At 38.9% G+C, this 16,856-nt stretch overlaps 1 protein-coding gene across 1 annotated transcript in view; it reads left to right on the top strand.

Annotated features, from left to right (window-relative positions):
- The window catches only part of PCNX2 (pecanex homolog 2 (Drosophila)), a 156,568-nt gene that overhangs the window by 33,582 nt on the left and 106,130 nt on the right, over positions 1-16,856 (top strand). Inside the window, exons 9-12 of the mRNA XM_017817517.1 lie at positions 6,077-6,212; positions 9,314-9,456; positions 10,792-10,945; positions 11,040-11,072. Coding sequence (XP_017673006.1) covers positions 6,077-6,212; positions 9,314-9,456; positions 10,792-10,945; positions 11,040-11,072 — 466 coding nt within the window. The remainder of the gene's footprint in view (positions 1-6,076; positions 6,213-9,313; positions 9,457-10,791; positions 10,946-11,039; positions 11,073-16,856) is intronic.

Raw genomic sequence — 16,856 nt, 5'->3', positions numbered from 1 at the left:
GACCTCACTGCCACTGTCCAAGCTTGCTCGGCCCCGGTAGATGAACCTCAGGATTAAAGGGTGGGCTCAGTTCAGCGCACGCTGGGTCTCACCTAAAAAAATCCACTGCGCAGGCTCGAAGGGTTAATGACCTTTCCCAAATCTTCGCTCAGGAAGACTGGCCATTAGTATGTTCACTGCTGGAAAATCCCCTGAACCTTTGATGTTTTTTCCTCATAGGAGAGAGTAAACTTAAGAGTAGATTTCTTTTTTTTGTTGGTGTTTCAAAGTGTTGTTTTAGAATTACAAAATAGTGTATCACTAAAACATCTTTGTGTTTCTCAGCAAGGTGACCCAAATAACAAAATCTCTCACTGCTCTAGTAATAGGCAGCTGAATCTTAAAGATTTCTAAATGCTGCTTGTCAGGTTTTGCAGTTCTGCAGCCAGGCATGTTGCATGGATGCAAAAATGTTATATGGTCCCTTTTGGGATTGAGTGATTTCAGATGAGCCACTCCCCTGGGTACAGTGCTGCTTGAACACATAAATGAACGTGGTGTGTGCGTGTGTGCACTGAAAATGGTAATGTTTGGATCATAATGGAGCCATGGATTTTTCTGAAAAGAACTCTTTACAAACTCAGTAGCATTTTCCTCCTGGCTTGCAAGGAACAGGAGGAAACCCTTGTATTAGGCTTGGCCGATTAAAATCCTTTCCTGTATTTGTGTACGGGTTTTTAGCCCTTCTTTCGCTGAGCACAGGGCAGGGAAGCCAGTGTTTTTGGCACATTAAGACTCAGAGATGTGAGAGGGCTATGCTGCCGCATGATGGCAGCAAAATCCTGCTCAGGACTAGGAGTTTATGGAGTCCTTCAGCTTTTGGGATTGGCCTCTCTTCCCTCCTCCCGCCCTTTCATAAGGAGAGCTAAACGGGATGTTTTTAAGTACTCCGGAGATAATGGAACCCTGGCTGCTGTTAATGCATTTATTCCAGTAAAACTGCGTCGTCTCAAAATGCATCCTTTAGTTTATTAGATAACACATGTTGTTTGTTTTTAAAGATTTTAGTACATTTTATCTTAGCTTTGAAATGTAATAGGCTTGCATATTATCAATTTACATGCTTATTAGCAAAATAAAAATACCTGAATATCGGGAAGTAAGAATGTACCAAGAAGACCCCATTCTTAACACCTGCCTTCATATTGACCACAATGCCACTGTAAGGCCTTTCTGTCCATCTTCAGTAGCTGACTCAGTGTGTACCACTGCTCATTTTGTAGTCTATTGCAAAACTTTAGCAGTGATCTTGATATCCTTTCTGTCTATTACATCAGTACATCGCTACATCCAACTTTCCCATTCTGTAAACTTGGATATTCTGTCTTTTTATTGGTAGGGGTATATGTTTGTAGAAATAGCAAAGTACGAACAAGATTTAAGAGAGATTTTGTCCTTAGCTTGAGCTCTCCTCAGATGTAACCACTGAGGAAAGTTAACATATACATCCTGAATTAATTGTATTCTTTATGAAACTATTAATATCTTACCAAAAAAGTGAACAGTGCCTCCTCTTCATGTTTTTTCTATGTTTGCTATGATTGGATTTGTCACATAATTATCCAGTCTTAATGTGGCTATCACTGGCATATTTCAATCTTCTTGTATGCTTTAAATTGCTTTTGAGTTTGTCTTCTTATTCAGTAGTACATTTGGGAACTGTAAGTCATGTGCTGCTTAAAAGAAGCAACATCCACAACTAATGGCTTTAGTGTCAGTCCTGAATTGTGCAATACTCTGGTCAGATTAGTGTTGGCAGCTTTCTAGAAGAGACCTAACAAGTACAGATGTAGTGATAAGCCTGCGTGATGAAGTTTGAAAGAGATGGGGATGCGAGATGGCAGGGAGACTTTTTTAGGTGACAAGGAGCAAAGCTGCTGAGGTGATGGTAAGAAGACACCAGGAATGACACTGAGTAACAGAGGTGCCACTGGTAAGCTGTGGGCTGATGTTGATCCAATACTCTTGATGTCAGTCCGGACAGTTACGTTTGAGCTGCAAACCGAGTGTTTTGAAAGGGCACAAAAGTGTGGGTGTTAGGAGTTCCTACTGTGTTTTTGGTACTAGCTGGTTCTTGTACAGCCAGATCGCTCAGGTCTCAGTTTGGTAAGTACTTTGGATGCACCTCAGATCAATACTACAGAAGTGACTGCTTGTTGAATGAGCAGGACCAGAGATTCCTAACTCTGAGCTGCCCTCTGGCTCTTCTTCAGACTTCACAGCCATAGCTGCTTACCACCACTTAAAGGCAGTGTTTTAGGGAGTATTACAAACAGCTTTCAGCTACATTATTTTTTATTGCTGTGGATATTTATTACACACTGGTAAAATTTGTAGTGACCCAGACAGCTGTATTAAGCAGTCTAGTGGGATCTTTCTGTTTTTAAGTACACGAGGAGCAAGAGGAAGGTGCTTTGTTACTGTGGCTGTTGTGACACTGGTGCCATGGTTCCTTGTCCTTTCTCCTATATGCAGGTTAAAATGAAATTTAGCCAAGACCTGCAAAACAGCTTTATTAACAGGGAATTCTTTGAGGTGTGCCTGTATAATGAGCTTACCTTGAGAGGTATTCATACTCAAGGCTAGCTAATCCTAACAAAGGGGATGACTTAGACTGGGTTATATTTGAATGGCTCAGGCCAAATTATCTGTCGTATAAGGCAACTATCACAGACTGATTCTTGGGTGTCCTGCACAGGGCCAGGAGTTGGACTCAATGATCCTGATGGATCCCTTCCAACTCAGCGTATTCTGTGATTCTAATCAGAGAGGGAAAAGGAAGATTTTTTTTTCCAGTCCTATGTGGTTATACTAAACCATTCTCTGTGTTAAATGATTGCTTCACTAACTCATGTTTGCTCAGTGTTCTTACAAAATGGAATTATGAGCCAGAAAAAAATTCCTGATTTTATATCCAGTTATCGGTAGAGGGTGCTATGTAGCTTTTGAATTTGATCTGCATAGGTTGTATGTTTAGTTATTTTTAGTTAATAATTTATTATTCAAAATTTAGTTCAATTATACCTTTGCTTACATTAGCAGTGCAGTTTACTGTCACAGATCTTGATAACATTAATTTGATTCTGCAAATGAACAGATTTTCTATTTAGCAAGATTCCATGTTATACTGCGATCAGCTCCGTTATAATGATTTTATGATTAGAGAGTGTTTGCTCCTATTTATATATGGTAATAAATTTATAGAATCTAGTTTATAGGCTTACAAAAACACAAACACCACCTTGCATTTCTTACTAGTATTTGCTGTCACTGTGATAGCAATGTCATCAATGTACACTTTCTAAGTAGCTGTGCAAGCGATTTGGCATCAGGAGATAGCAAGTGAATGTCAGGAGGAGGTTGTGTGGAAAATAGGGATAAGGAGAAAAAACCAGCAAACAGGAGCTGAAGGAAATGGAAGATGAGGAGAGAGTAAGAAGATACAGAGAGAAGAGAGACTGATGAAGGCCAGATGACAGATTCTGATTTTGTAATAGTTGTTTTACTAGCTCTGCCTTCCCAACTTCTCTGCCCTAATTGTCTTTTCAGGCTTATGAAGTTTCCAACTCTTCCCCACAGTCAGTGTTCTAGCTGCTTGTGGACTCTTCTGCCAGTTGCTGAAGAGCAATAGGTGGAGCTATGAATTTTTTCTGTAAACAGAAAACAGACTATAGGCATTCTTGGCTTTTTGATTATCTTCAAGTCTGATGGGAGATGGTTTGATCTTTTAAGTTTATTCTGAGAAGAAGTCTTGTGAGTAAAAGATTTTTGATTTCTGTGAACTGATAAGACTCCCTTGGTACTCTACTCTGTCTTTTTGCTATTTCTGTTTTTGATGAATGTGGGATAAATGATGTGGGCCAATCTAGAAATATTTTTGGCTTTTGTAGAAATACAGATAAAATGCAGAAATTTAGAGAAAATTAACTCTTTATTTAGGAAGGCATGAGCAACCACTGTTCTATTCCCCTGCTGTTTCGTTGGGTCGCCTTTTGAGTGGCAATTCCCAGCTTAGTGTTCCTGTGTAACATGGGCTACACTTGCCTTTTTCCTGCTGTGGACAGGGAGTCCCAGGGTTGCACCCACAATGACAAGGAACAGGGTAGCTCATCATAGGGAAACAAACAAACAAATCCATTGCCTTCCTTCAAACTGGACAAGGTTGCCCTTGAGGAGGATGTTTCAAAATATGCAAAAGACATATTTTGTAGTCCATGTCTGTGGGAATCTTACTCCCGGGAGGCATGCCTCTAGGCTTCCTCTACTTTCTTCCTGCCTACATCTTCTGGTTGTCATCCAGGATCTTGGATTACTGCCCAACCCTTCTGTACTGTTTTGTTAATGACTGCTGACAAAGGAGATGGTTCTTACAGAGGGATTCTTTGTGGCTAGGACATCAAGTGGGTTGTGTTGGACCATGTCCTGATTTCCTAGTACTGTCCAAAGGGAACATAACAGATGTCCTGACTCTGTGGAGCAGATCATGCTGCTGTCTAGCAGGAGGAATGAGGAGAGCAGAGGAAGCCATTAGGATCAGGTGCTCTCATTTCTACTCAGCTGATAGCTTTGCTGGAGTGGCAGATGGTGAATATCAGGTCTGGAATCCAAGCCTGATAGTAATCAAGGGTTTGAAAACATAAACTACCTGGCTCAGAAACCAGAGGCAGGATTGCTCCTCTGATGACATCTCGAGGCTGATGGTATTCATGTTGGTCCAGGCAGAGCTAGCAAATCCTGGAAGGAAGGAGGGAGTGTGTGCATTTCAAGCTATTGGTGTGACACTTCAGCCCTGCTTCTGAGTTGTCCAGACATTGAACTTTATCCCGGAACAATGCCAACCACTGCAGCTTAAGTTAACAGCCAGTTATGTGCAGAACAGCCACAATTTTAAAGCCTCAGCAAGGGTTACGTGACAGGCTTTGGGAATTGCCGACTAAAGGCAAAGAAGGATGAGTTAACTAAAATTAATAAGGTGCCTTTGGGGCAGGCATAGGGTATGCAAGACAAGAGTTTTAATCTTTGCACTGCCACAGGCTTCCAGGCTTACTGTGTGCAGATTGCTCTATTTTTTTCCTGCTTGTCTTTATGGAAAATAGGAACAACAGGTATTCTCTACCTTGCATGAGCACTGAGGTGCTTTCACCTCATGTAGATAGAAAAGGACTAAGAGCTGAAGGCAGGTATCCAGAGTCAGGGGGGTAATGAGCTTGGAGCAGAGCACCTGATGTATAAACCCCATTTGGAAGGGTATTAAAAAGAAGTATTCAAAATAGATCTTTTCCTGAAGTAATAATTATTTAATTTCAATACAGTTCTTGTTGAAACTCAGTCAGTCATGTTATGTAACACACCATTTCTGCAACCCAACAGGCACTGCTGCTGTAAGTGCAGATTTCCTCAAATAAAGTGTTTAAGTGCTTTACCTACACCATAAAGCAGTAAACACAAGATAAAAACAATAAAAAGAGCGAGTTCATGCTCACTATGGAAAATATCTGAGCTAGCCTTATGTGAATTAGCTCATGTATTGTTGTCTTCTTGCTAGGCCAGAAGGAAGTTCTTGTAACCTGTATCCTCAGTAGGGTAAATTAGTACTCATTGAATTTGGTGCAGGTGAAACTGGACTAGTTTGGTACCTAAGTGAGCTTGTTGGAAAGCTGTTCCAGGATCTCTGCAGTAGCAGCCCTGCAGTTTTGCTCTGTAGATATGCAGCTCTAAACCTGAATTATTGTCAGTGGACAGAAAAAGGCACTTCTGAAGTGAGATTCATTGTAGGTGTTCATCTCAGGATGAGAAAAATTATGATACAGAAGTATCTCCTTTTCTGTGATGGATGTAGTAAACCAAGTGTATCTGAATTTGGGTGTTAATTGCTTTGAGGGCCTGTGCCAGATTTTAGATATGGACGTGGAAGGTTCCCATGCCCTGTGAGCCAGCCAGTAGTGTAATTACAGGCTTTCTCTTGTAATGTTTCAGAAATACTAGGAAAATATTGCTGCTTAAAACAGTCGCTTTCCTTTCTCTCCTCTGTGCACAGTGAAATACAGTTCAGCTCCTCTAGTACTACCACTTCAGAGAGCCAAGAGCCATCTTCTGGGGATCAAGCAGCAAGTGCACTTCAGCAGCAGCTCCTACTGATGGTGGCACGAAGGACCCTTTCAGAAAGCCCACGGGTACATTGTAATATCTGAATTTCTAGCATCTTGATGAACTGCTCTGTAAACAAATACTTCAGGCTTGTTCCCGAGACAATTTTGTTTTGTTTTCTATACTACTTTTCCTGGTATTGCGCATGTGGGAGAACATGTGTTTTATATTGATGGATGCAATTCAGCTGTTTCCTACTGATACTGAGTAGTGTCCTAGGAGAGTACTTAAAGACTCTATCACCGAAAAAGTTGATCTATCTTTAGTCTTCTCTCATTTGGAAGAGGACACAAGCTCTTAGGATTTTAGACACACCACCAGATTTTAATAGTATGAAGTGTTTATTCCAGATTCATTACTATCATAAAACCTTATGTCTGGTTTCACTTTTCCGAGTTGGGCAGTTAGACTTCTGAATGTCTGTTGTGGAATGTCAAAGCCACTTCCTCAATACAGCAAAAGAAAAAGGCCCTCAGACTTCATTTTGCATGGTATTATGTGGACATGAACTGCACAGTGTTTGGGGTCTCTGACCAGTGGCTTAGGGCTGTAATCTGTTTTTACAATTCCTTTTATAATAAAAGGAATTCCTTTACCCTTCTCTCATCCACAGCGAGTTCTAGTTTGATATTTATGAGTAACATTAAAATGACAGGTAATTAACTTTCATCTTAGATTTTGCAGAGGAATGTAAAGCTGAAGCAACTTGAATCAAGTAGGTATTTTAAATTAAAAATCAGAAAATTGTCCCAGATTGTGTCTTTCAGATTTGGACAGTGTCTTCTATATAAAGGCTCAGATTATATTTATAATCATTTAAACTGCCTGTAAATTAGAGAAAAATTGTCATGCTTATCTTTTTCTTCTTTTTTTTCCTTTCTCTTTTGGGAAAACTGCTCCATTAAGAAGTAAGAGGTGTTGTTGGAGGTCACATAGCGAGTTTGCAGCAAGGTCAGGCAGTAATTTCAGAACTTCCTGGTTTCTGGATTTTTTTTAATTAAACATGAAATTCTGACATAAGTCAGAAAAAGTGTTGTTATTGATTTCAATGAAGCTAGGGTTTCAGGCTGTCTCTGACACCACATAAATTTATGAAGTGAATTTTCATAAGCCCTTTTTTGATAGGAGGCACAGTTAGACTTTAGTGACTTGCTCAGGGCTAATCTGAGTTTCCCAAATGCGGCTCAAAAGTCTGACTCCAGCCCAAGTACAGCAAACCTCACGTGGTGAACTTCATCCAAAGGTTACAGTTTCTCAGGAGCCAAAATGTTCTCTTACGCACTCAGCTGAATATGCGTTAAGCTGTTCTGAAGACTGAACAATCAGATCCACGGGTGTTTTTAATGAAGTCTTTGCCACCGTTTTGATTTTTTTATTTAGTTATGGTGATCGATCTACATTAGACCAGTGAAGTTAATGATTGTGGTTCACTGAGTTTCACTTTACTTTCTCTTGGGTAAGAGGACCCAAGAATAACAAAACTATGCCAGTATTAGCAACTGTAATATTTTAAAACATGTTTTTTCTTTAAAAATGCCCCAACCCCATATTTAAGTTACTTTTTAAAGTGTTAATAAAAATATTAAAATTTGGATTACATAAACTACTTTTAGATTTTAAAATCAGCGTAGTAAAAGGATTCCAGTTGGTCTCACAGCTTTTAAATAACTTGGAATTGTTAATAAATGAAAGAATGCCAAATAGTCCAGCATCCCCCTGCATGTTTCAATCCTCAGAAACATGAGTTATTGTGCTGCACTAGTAGAAGTTGAGCTCCTCTGCATGGTTGTACACTTTTAGTCAACTGGAGGCATGAGATAAAATGCCTAAACTTGAATTTCTTTCTCCAGAGCTTACTCTATCCTGTTTCACCTCATGTTTGCCATGCACAGCAATGCATTGTCATGTGTAAACTGTGTGTAAAATTCCTTTTCCTGAAAAGTGAAGAATGGAATTATTCCGATAATCTGAGAAAAAAATTACCAATTGCTTTGTGGAGGTGGAGAAGTTGTTTAAAAAACTGTGTTTTGCTAACAGTTACAATTCAAGATGACAATCAGTTACTTCACACAGAACTCCTCTTCCTTGACTAGGAAAGTTAATGTAACGTAAATAATTCTAACATAGACATTGCTAGAGTTCTATTATAGGTATATTTATTGATCCATTATCTTTAATAGGGCAGGGGAGGTGGGGTGGGAAAGAGGAGGCTGCCTAGAAGGAGGTTGAAAATCACTAGACTTCACAATGATTTGAAATGTCAAATTCTTCTTGAAGGAAGAATAAGTGATTCCCCCCTCCATAAAATCAGTTAATGGTGGTGTACCTTGGAAAGAAATCACTGCTTTGTAGAGGTTTTTTTTTTCATTGTCTAGCTTTGCAGGCTTGGCTAATGGTCTGTAGATAAGCCTCTCTCCCCACAAGTGTTGGAGAAGGAGTGCAGGTGTAGAGTTTGGGGAGATCTGAAATACTGTAGTTCAAACAGACAAGAAAAGGCCTTAGAATCTGACAGAAGCGATATTCAAAAGGATGGATTTATGATTGTGATAGTAAGATTAGAGGCTCTTAAACTAGGGATGTTTATGCAGTTTGTGCTTGTTTGCAATTTTTTTCTCCTCTTGCTGTTCTTGAGGAGGCATACCTGATGTGGTATTTAAAGCATCTCAGGAAAGATAAACAAAGCTGTGTTCTGGAAGGAGAGCTGATAACTCACATCTCTAGACCCTAAAGCCTGCTTGATTTTTTTTCAATTTAAAGACAAGGATTTGTCCTGTCATGTATGTTTTTGTGTTGTGCTGTAATTAGCCTGATACATGAAAAATCTTCAGTTAGAACCTTTAGACAAGCACTGGATTGGGACTAAAAAATAATTATTTTTAAATTAATATTTAGTATTCATTTTAAAACTTGTTGTCACTGTTGAGCTCCATAACTGGTATATTTTTTGTCCATCTGCAGTGATTAAGCTGGTGTGATATTTTTGTTTCTAATTTAAAATGAATAAAGTAAATATGCTAGAAAAAAAAATCTAATTCTTCATGTAAATTTGGCCTTTTAAACATCTGTTTTTCTGGCAGCTATATGTCAGTGTGAGAGATCTTTGTGTATTTCTGGTTTGGTTTTGTAGCAACCCAACCAGGACCCTGAGGATTCTTCATGTTCTTCAGCACAACGGAAACTGAACAGGCAGTTTTACAGATTTGTTATATTCCCTGGCAAATGGATTAAGGTCTGGTATGATCGACTTACCTTGTTGGCATTGTTGGACAGGTAAGCTTTTTTTTTTACTGCTGCTCTATGTAGCGTTACAGTGGGTGGCTCCACATGTTCAAAAAGCAATGCAGACCACTAGAGAAGGAAAAAGTGAGCCTTTTATTAGTGTCGTTATTTTCAGGTTGAGTAGATAAGCGCATTTTTCTTTAAGTTGAGGAAAATGTTTCTCCTCAGAGTTGATTTCGGTGATTCTTCCTACCCTTTATCTTCAAGCAGAGATTTTGATTCATGTGAGCATGAGCCTTGTAGAATAGCCTGTAATTTGACTCACAGCTGTTAGATTCAGCGCTTCTGAGCTTTCTGATGAGAAAATCAGAAGTGGAAGGGTATTAGGCTGTTGTAAACCAAGTACACTAATCTTTAAAAAACAGAAAATAATTTATAGAGTGGTGTTCAGGAGGAGATCTTTCAGCTGCTGCCTCTGTTCCAGTTCAACTTTATTTGTTTAGAGTAAATTTGTTGTCTTGGCATCACTCTTCAGGCAGTACTATTTGCTATTAGATCTTGCATGGTAATCTGCTGGACTATTAGGACTTTCAGACATGTTGGCTTACATAAGTAATGGCTGCTGACTTTCCTGTCTCTGCTTTTGTGGGGGATGCTATGCCAAATTTCAGATGACAATTTTACCTGCTACAGAAATCAAGCTACATGTCAGGGAGCTAAAAGCCCAGAGAAGATACTTACTTATGAAGTATCTTACTTATGTGTATCTCTGTGTTTCAATTGCATGGAAAACATCTGCTGATAAGCTCTTTTGTTGTAGCCTGAATATTAGCATTGCTTTTTATCTCAGCTTCCATATTCTGTTAGAACAAATAAAACAAATAAAACATCAGATGACAAATTCGGTCTTTTATCCAATTCTTTGTCAGATGTATGTTTTTCATTAATGGAATGTCTTATTTCCTCATTTAAAAGTGTTTTGGGTGGTTTTATTTGTGGTTGTTTGTGTGGGGTTTTGTGGTAGTTTGTTGTTTTGGTTTGGTGTTTCGATGATTTTGTTTGTTTGCATTTTATAAACATACTTTCCTACATTCAAATTCAGCTCTACTGTGGAGTTCTAATTGGGAAATGAGTTTGGAGGTAATATTGGACTTCAGTGCCTATGCTTTTTTTTTTTTATACATTTTAGGTATCATTTTGGATAAGGTTTTTGGCATGGGGGTAAAATACCATTGAACATGAAAATGTAGTTATGGGAGCGAAACCTCAGATCCTGCAAATTCTGATAGCTGCAGCACTGACAGTTCATACCAGCTACAAATGCACCTGCCTTGCTCTAGTGAATCTATAAATATTTGTACTTCTCCAACACTTTTATTCACATAGGACAGAAGATATAAAGGAGAATGTATTTGCTGTCCTTCTAGTAGTTCTTGTTTCACTTCTTGGATTCCTGACTCTGAATCAAGGCTTCTGTAAAGACATTTGGGTTCTGTTATTCTGTCTTGTGATGGCCAGCTGCCAGTATTCTCTTCTAAAGGTAGGACACAGGTTCATAGCCAATTGCTGAATTCTCTTCTAACTTCTTTGAAGGCAAAAGTCTGCAAGCAAACTTTTTTCTGTTTTGTTTTTAGAGTGTTCAGCCTGATCCTGCTTCACCAATACATGTAAGTCTCATCCAGTAAAACAAGTCTTTATTATCACTTGTGTAATGTGAAATGGTTGTTCAGTGAAATACAGGTATTAGTAGTTTGCTGTTCTACATGATTTGTGGAAATAAAAAAGATGTTGCCTGTGATTTCGAGACTCTGTACAAGGTTTAATTATTTTTAAGGTATTTGAATTTATCACTCATATTAGAAAAATGCTATTTCTTTAAGCTGAAATATGCAGTAAAACAAATTCATCTGAAGTAGTTTGCTGATGTTCAGTCCTGTGGCATCAGACAAGGATTTTCTTTTTTCTTTGTTGGGGGAATGATTTTTTAATTTTTAAATCTGGTATTGCATATGTATCTATCAATAGTATTTTTAGCTCATCAAATGACACAAGTGTTTTCTTTTTTTTTATAATATGGTCACAGTATTTCTTCTTGTTTCCTGAAGAAATGGCCAAGTCTTTGGGTGAATGTAGGCTGTAAGGATCCTTGCTGGTTGCTATTTGTCTGTTGAGTGTATCTATGAAACTGAACTCTGACAGTGCCAAACATCTTTGCGAAGAACAAGTCTGTCCTCATCACAGTACTGGTTTAGAGGCATCATCCTATAACTGCAACCTTACCACTTCACCTGTCACAGTGTCTCAGTATTTTTGGTTTGGGGATCTTGGAAGACATTTCAGCGGTCATAAAGTCCCTTTCTTGCTTTTACACTGGATGCTTAGTTGCTCACATTTCTTATTTAGCTCTTTGAATGTTTTTGAGGGCACCCTCTCTTCCCTCAGGGTTCAAAACTGTCATGTTGAAAAGTTCACGTCTTTTGGATCATTTCCTTTTGGCAGGGAGCAATTATTTTTGTCAGTTTAAAGGCTAGAAATACAGGCTGAACTTGAAATGGAGGTTATTTACAAATATCTGCTACACGCTTCACTAAGATGGATTTCAGAAGATTCTCAGTTTCTTTTCCATTCCAGTTATTATGGGGTGAACTTATGATGGTTTTGATTATAATGCATTCACAGGAAATATCTGTCTGCATAAAAAGTAGGGAAAGCTAATAAACAGGAACTTGCAAATTGTAGGGTAATATTTTCAATATATTATAGAAATATTCCAACCTCAGTGAAAAGTTGGGATTTTTGGTGACTAAAGAAATATTATTTGTCAGTCCAACTGGCATGTGTCTAGACATAATTATGTGACCTGTAATCAAATAACTTGCACTTAATCAGACATTAGTAACATGTACATTTGTTTAAAATGGGTGGCAAACAGTTTAATCAAAACTTCATTATAAACCCATCTAGCCCATATTTTTTATAGTATTGAACATAAACTAGAGTTTAAATGGAACAGTTTTTTTGCAGAATCCAGGTTTGGATTTCAGGCTCCCCCTATACTGTTACAAGTGTTATTCACCATATTGTATTCTGTAAGTCATGCAGCAGTTTAGTGAAGTAACAACAGGTTTATTCCCATCTTCATAAAACTTTATCAAGGATACTTTCTTGCAAACTTTTTGGTGCACCATGCAAACTCCAGTGGAAATAAAATTTAGAGAGGTTTTCCACTAAGAGTTTTAAAGGTGGGAGGGGTTATGGTAAAATGGAAGATTAGCTATTTCTACATTGTATCTCTTTAACACCGTAGATATTTCTAAAGGCTTGCTTGAGCTGCTAAGCACCTCAAAAATAGGACAACAAGAAGGCGAGAAAAGATACTCCATGTACTTTTTCATAATTCATGTGACTACATTAAAATTAAAGAGTGTAACATCTCTTGATGTTAATGTGAGGATGCAGAACAGCAGAGGGATTAAAGAATGAACTGTACCATGCCCATGAATGAAAATGCAGATGAGATTTTTCAGTGTGAAACAAACCATCATGAACCTCAGATTTGCACACTGAATTAAGTTCTGTTTGTGGATCCATGAGTAGCTGCTAATGCCTTATGTTATCCATGCCTGCTGAGGAGGTTCCAAGCTTCTTCCCTATCTCTCACATGCAGTGTTTGTTACTGTTTGATGTGAGTTTGTCATCTCTAGCCTGTACCATTTTGAAAGACTGCTTTCAAATAGCATCCAGTGAATTCAGAAAACACAGTGCCTAGAGACGCATAAGCTTTTGTTCTAAACTCCTTCAGAGTGCCAATGTATTCACTTGCTGCTTTTGAACTGTTGGCTGCTAGAAGATGAGAGTCTAATTTTACTGTCAGCTGGTGCTTTAGCCTTTCCAGTTCTGATCCATTGGTAGGTGGTGGCCTTTAGTTGCTGTTTACACAGGGGTACATGGTTCTGGGATGGTGAAATTTGGGAACAGCCTCCTCACTGGAATGGTGGAGAGAATAAAATCAAGTCCATCCTAAGTGTGGTATATTTTGTTGCTAATGACATGATAGAAGAGAGGTCCCAGTGACTGCAGGGTATTATATTCAGAGATCCAGTAGATCCTTGTCATGTGCATTTCAAGGTTTTAGGCAAAGCCTTGACAAGGTTTTACATTTAGTAAATGGCTATATAGAAGGATCAGGAGAGATTGTCTGTAAGTCCCTCACAAGAGACCTGTATAGCTCAGGATCTGGCTCAGGCTTACAAAGGCATTTGAGCTTGAAAGATTGCAGTCATGCTCTTAACAAGATTTAAAGAATCTCTTGCATAACTTCATTGTCTTGGTCCCATTCCTTGCCAAAGCAGATAGCTAACTCAGTTGTGTAGCTACTACAGGCAGTTTCATAAATCCCATAAGGCGCTTTAAAAGTATTTTTAATTTGTCTTTGTAAGCTTTTCTGTAGAAGTGAGCACATGCACATTTCTTTATATAAAAAGCCTTCTGTCTTTTTCCTCTTGCATGTGTGCACCCACAAACAACAACAAAAAAATATCATTAGATCTTTCTAAAATTTTCCCATTAAAAATGCTTTGCAGTCAAAACTGATGCTTTACTAAATTGAAGTGTTTGAAATTATTCTATCTTTGCTGAAAGTCTTAATATTTTTATTAAAGTATGATGTGCACCAGTGTTGTGTTGGTAGGATGTGAATATGTTTCTGAAACATATTAATGAGAAATATGGACTCGAAAAAGCCAGTGACATTTTTTATCAGATTTAGGGAAAGGGAGATTTTTCACTGAAACTTTTATCAGTGAAGGAAAAAAATGTTGTTCAACAAATGAGTTGTAAAATATAAAAGGAATTGTGCTTCATTATTTAAATTCTTCTGAAGGAGAATGCAGAGTGGAGTAATTTCACCAAGATGAGATCAGTCTTGCATGTCAAAATTTAGTGAGCTTGTCTAGTAAAACAAAATAAGCCCTTAATATCTAAAATATCTAGTTGAAACAAGCTGTGCTACCACATGCTATTTTGGTGAAGGGCTATGTAGCTTGGCTTGTCAGTGGCAGGCACAAGAGGACTTTGCTCCTATTTCTCTGTTTGTTTGTTTCTAAAATCTTAAAAAATGAAACATAATGTCCCTCAAATGAAGGATGTAAATGGACAGTGATGTCATAGGTAGGGACTGGAGTATTTGTTGTGCTCTAGGAAGCTCATTCAGCTCCAGTGCATCCCAAGCAGTGCAACAGCTGTGCAGCCACTGTCCTGAGAGCATTGCTGCTGCATTGCTTTGTTCCTGTTGATCTGATCATAGGGAAGATTTCCTTTTCAAGATTTTGTCTCATTCTCCACTACCACCTGAAAAATAGGGAAGTAGTATTTTCTCACATATTGCAGCTTTCAGGAAACCTTTGGAAGCTGCTTCCTCAATCTGAATTAGTGTTATTATAGTTAGCATGGTAAGAGTGAGTGAATTAGTCTATTCTATTCTAACTTAAGATGGAAGGGATCTACAATGATCATGCAGTCCAACTGCCTGACCACTTCATGGCTGACCGAAAGTTAAAGTATGTTGTTAATGGCATTGTCCAAATCCCTCTTTTAAACATTGACAGGCCTGGGGCATCGACCACCTCTCTAGGAAGCCTGTTCCTGTGCTTGACCACCCTCTCGGTAAAGAAATTCCCTTGACAGAGGCAGCAGAGCCATTCCCACATGTCCTATCACTGGCTACCAGGAAGAGGAGATCAGCACCTCCCTCTCCATTTCCCTTCCTCAGGAAACTAGAGCCCAATGAGGTTGCCCCTCATCCTTGTCTCCTCTCCAAACTAGACAAGCCCTAAGTCCTTAACTGCTTCTCATAGGACATTACTTCCAACCCTTTTACCAGCTTTGTTGCTCTCCTCTGGATGTCTTCAGGGACCTTCACATCCTTCTTAAATTGTGAGGCCAAGAACTGCACACAGCACTCAAGGTGGGGCCACACCAATGCTGAGTACAGAGGAATAATTCCCTCTTTTGTCCAGCCGGTTATGCTGTGTTTGATGAATCAGAGGTGGTTTACTTTCTTTGCTTCTCAGGCTCACAGGTGACTCACACTGTACCTGCTGCTGACTAGCACCCACAGATCCCTTTCTGCAGGGCTGCTCACCAGCCACTCCTCTTGCAGTTTATACTTGTGCCCAGCATTACTCCATCCTAGGTGCAGAATCCAGCGTGTTATCACATTAAACACTGCCCAAATGCTTCAAATTCTCTAGTTCTCTCTGCAAAGCTTCCTGACCCTCAACAGAGTCAACAGCACCCCCCGTTTGGTGTCTTCTGCAAACTTGCTACTGGTGCATTCCTGCATCCAGATTGCTGAACAGAACTGGCCCTAGAACTGAGCCCTGAGGAACTCCACTGGTGACAGGTCACCAGCCAGATGTGGCCCCTTCCACTACAGCTCTTTGGGCTCTGCCTGCCCTTCAGCCAGTTCTTCACCCAGTGCACTATAAACTACTTTAGAAGTAAGAGTCAAATATACACTGTAAACCTAATTGAGTGTGTCAGTGTTCTGTGTGGAACTGCAAGGTGTGTGGAGTTAAACCTCTGGACTTCTAATCATCAACTCTGTCTTACCCAACTGCCTTCAAATAACTACCATGGAAAGATAAAACCAGGTTCCATAGTTTAAGAGGTAAGATAAGAATTTAACATCACAAGAAAATAGACTTTGATCTGGAGTACACATCAGGATATAAAACGTTAAACAATTGTTTAGGTGCATATTTATTGGTTTCTTTTCCTAAGGCACAGATCATATTTAAGATAAATGAACTGAAATCTAAAAAATACCAGAAAGTAATGTTTTAAGTGATTTTTCTTTTTTAAGGTCAGATTTTTATTTTTCTAATTCTCCATGGATTATTTCATGGACATGTGTCCTGTTAAAAAAATAAAAAAGGCATTCATAAAATTGAAACTGATGAAACAGCAAGGATTTCTGTCTCTGACTAGATTCATATTCCATGGATGTGAGGTGTGATATAAGCCCTTGAGTTCCCTGTAATCTGCCACCTTGTTAACTGATTGGTCCCAAAAAACAGTACAGATCAGTTAATAGCAATGCTAACACATGAGCTTGGCTGACAGCCAAACAAATATAGCTGCTGTTTCAAGTCAGTAAGTGGACTCAAAAAAGACATAATCTTTTATTATACTCACTTGAATTGTATTTTACAAATAAGAACAGTTGCACAGCAGCTTTATGCAAGGCAAACTTGGGTTCTGGTCACTTGCTCCTGGCTTTTCACACTCAAGGAATCTTTTCGCTCACCAGCATTTAAAATGTCTTAGTTACCCTTAACTTGCTACCAGGAGAACTATTTAGATTTTTCTTAAGTGTCTGTTAGTTTCCCTGGCCTATAGCCCCACAGCAGTGTTTTGTAGGATTAGTGAGGATCAATTGTGTGAAAGAT

The sequence above is a fragment of the Lepidothrix coronata genome, unplaced genomic scaffold (genome assembly GCF_001604755.1).
Source record: "Lepidothrix coronata isolate B3197 unplaced genomic scaffold, Lepidothrix_coronata-1.0 Scaffold61, whole genome shotgun sequence".
Taxonomy (NCBI): domain Eukaryota; kingdom Metazoa; phylum Chordata; class Aves; order Passeriformes; family Pipridae; genus Lepidothrix; species Lepidothrix coronata.
Note: the sequence above shows the minus strand (reverse complement) of the source record. Positions and strands in the feature narration are given on the sequence as shown.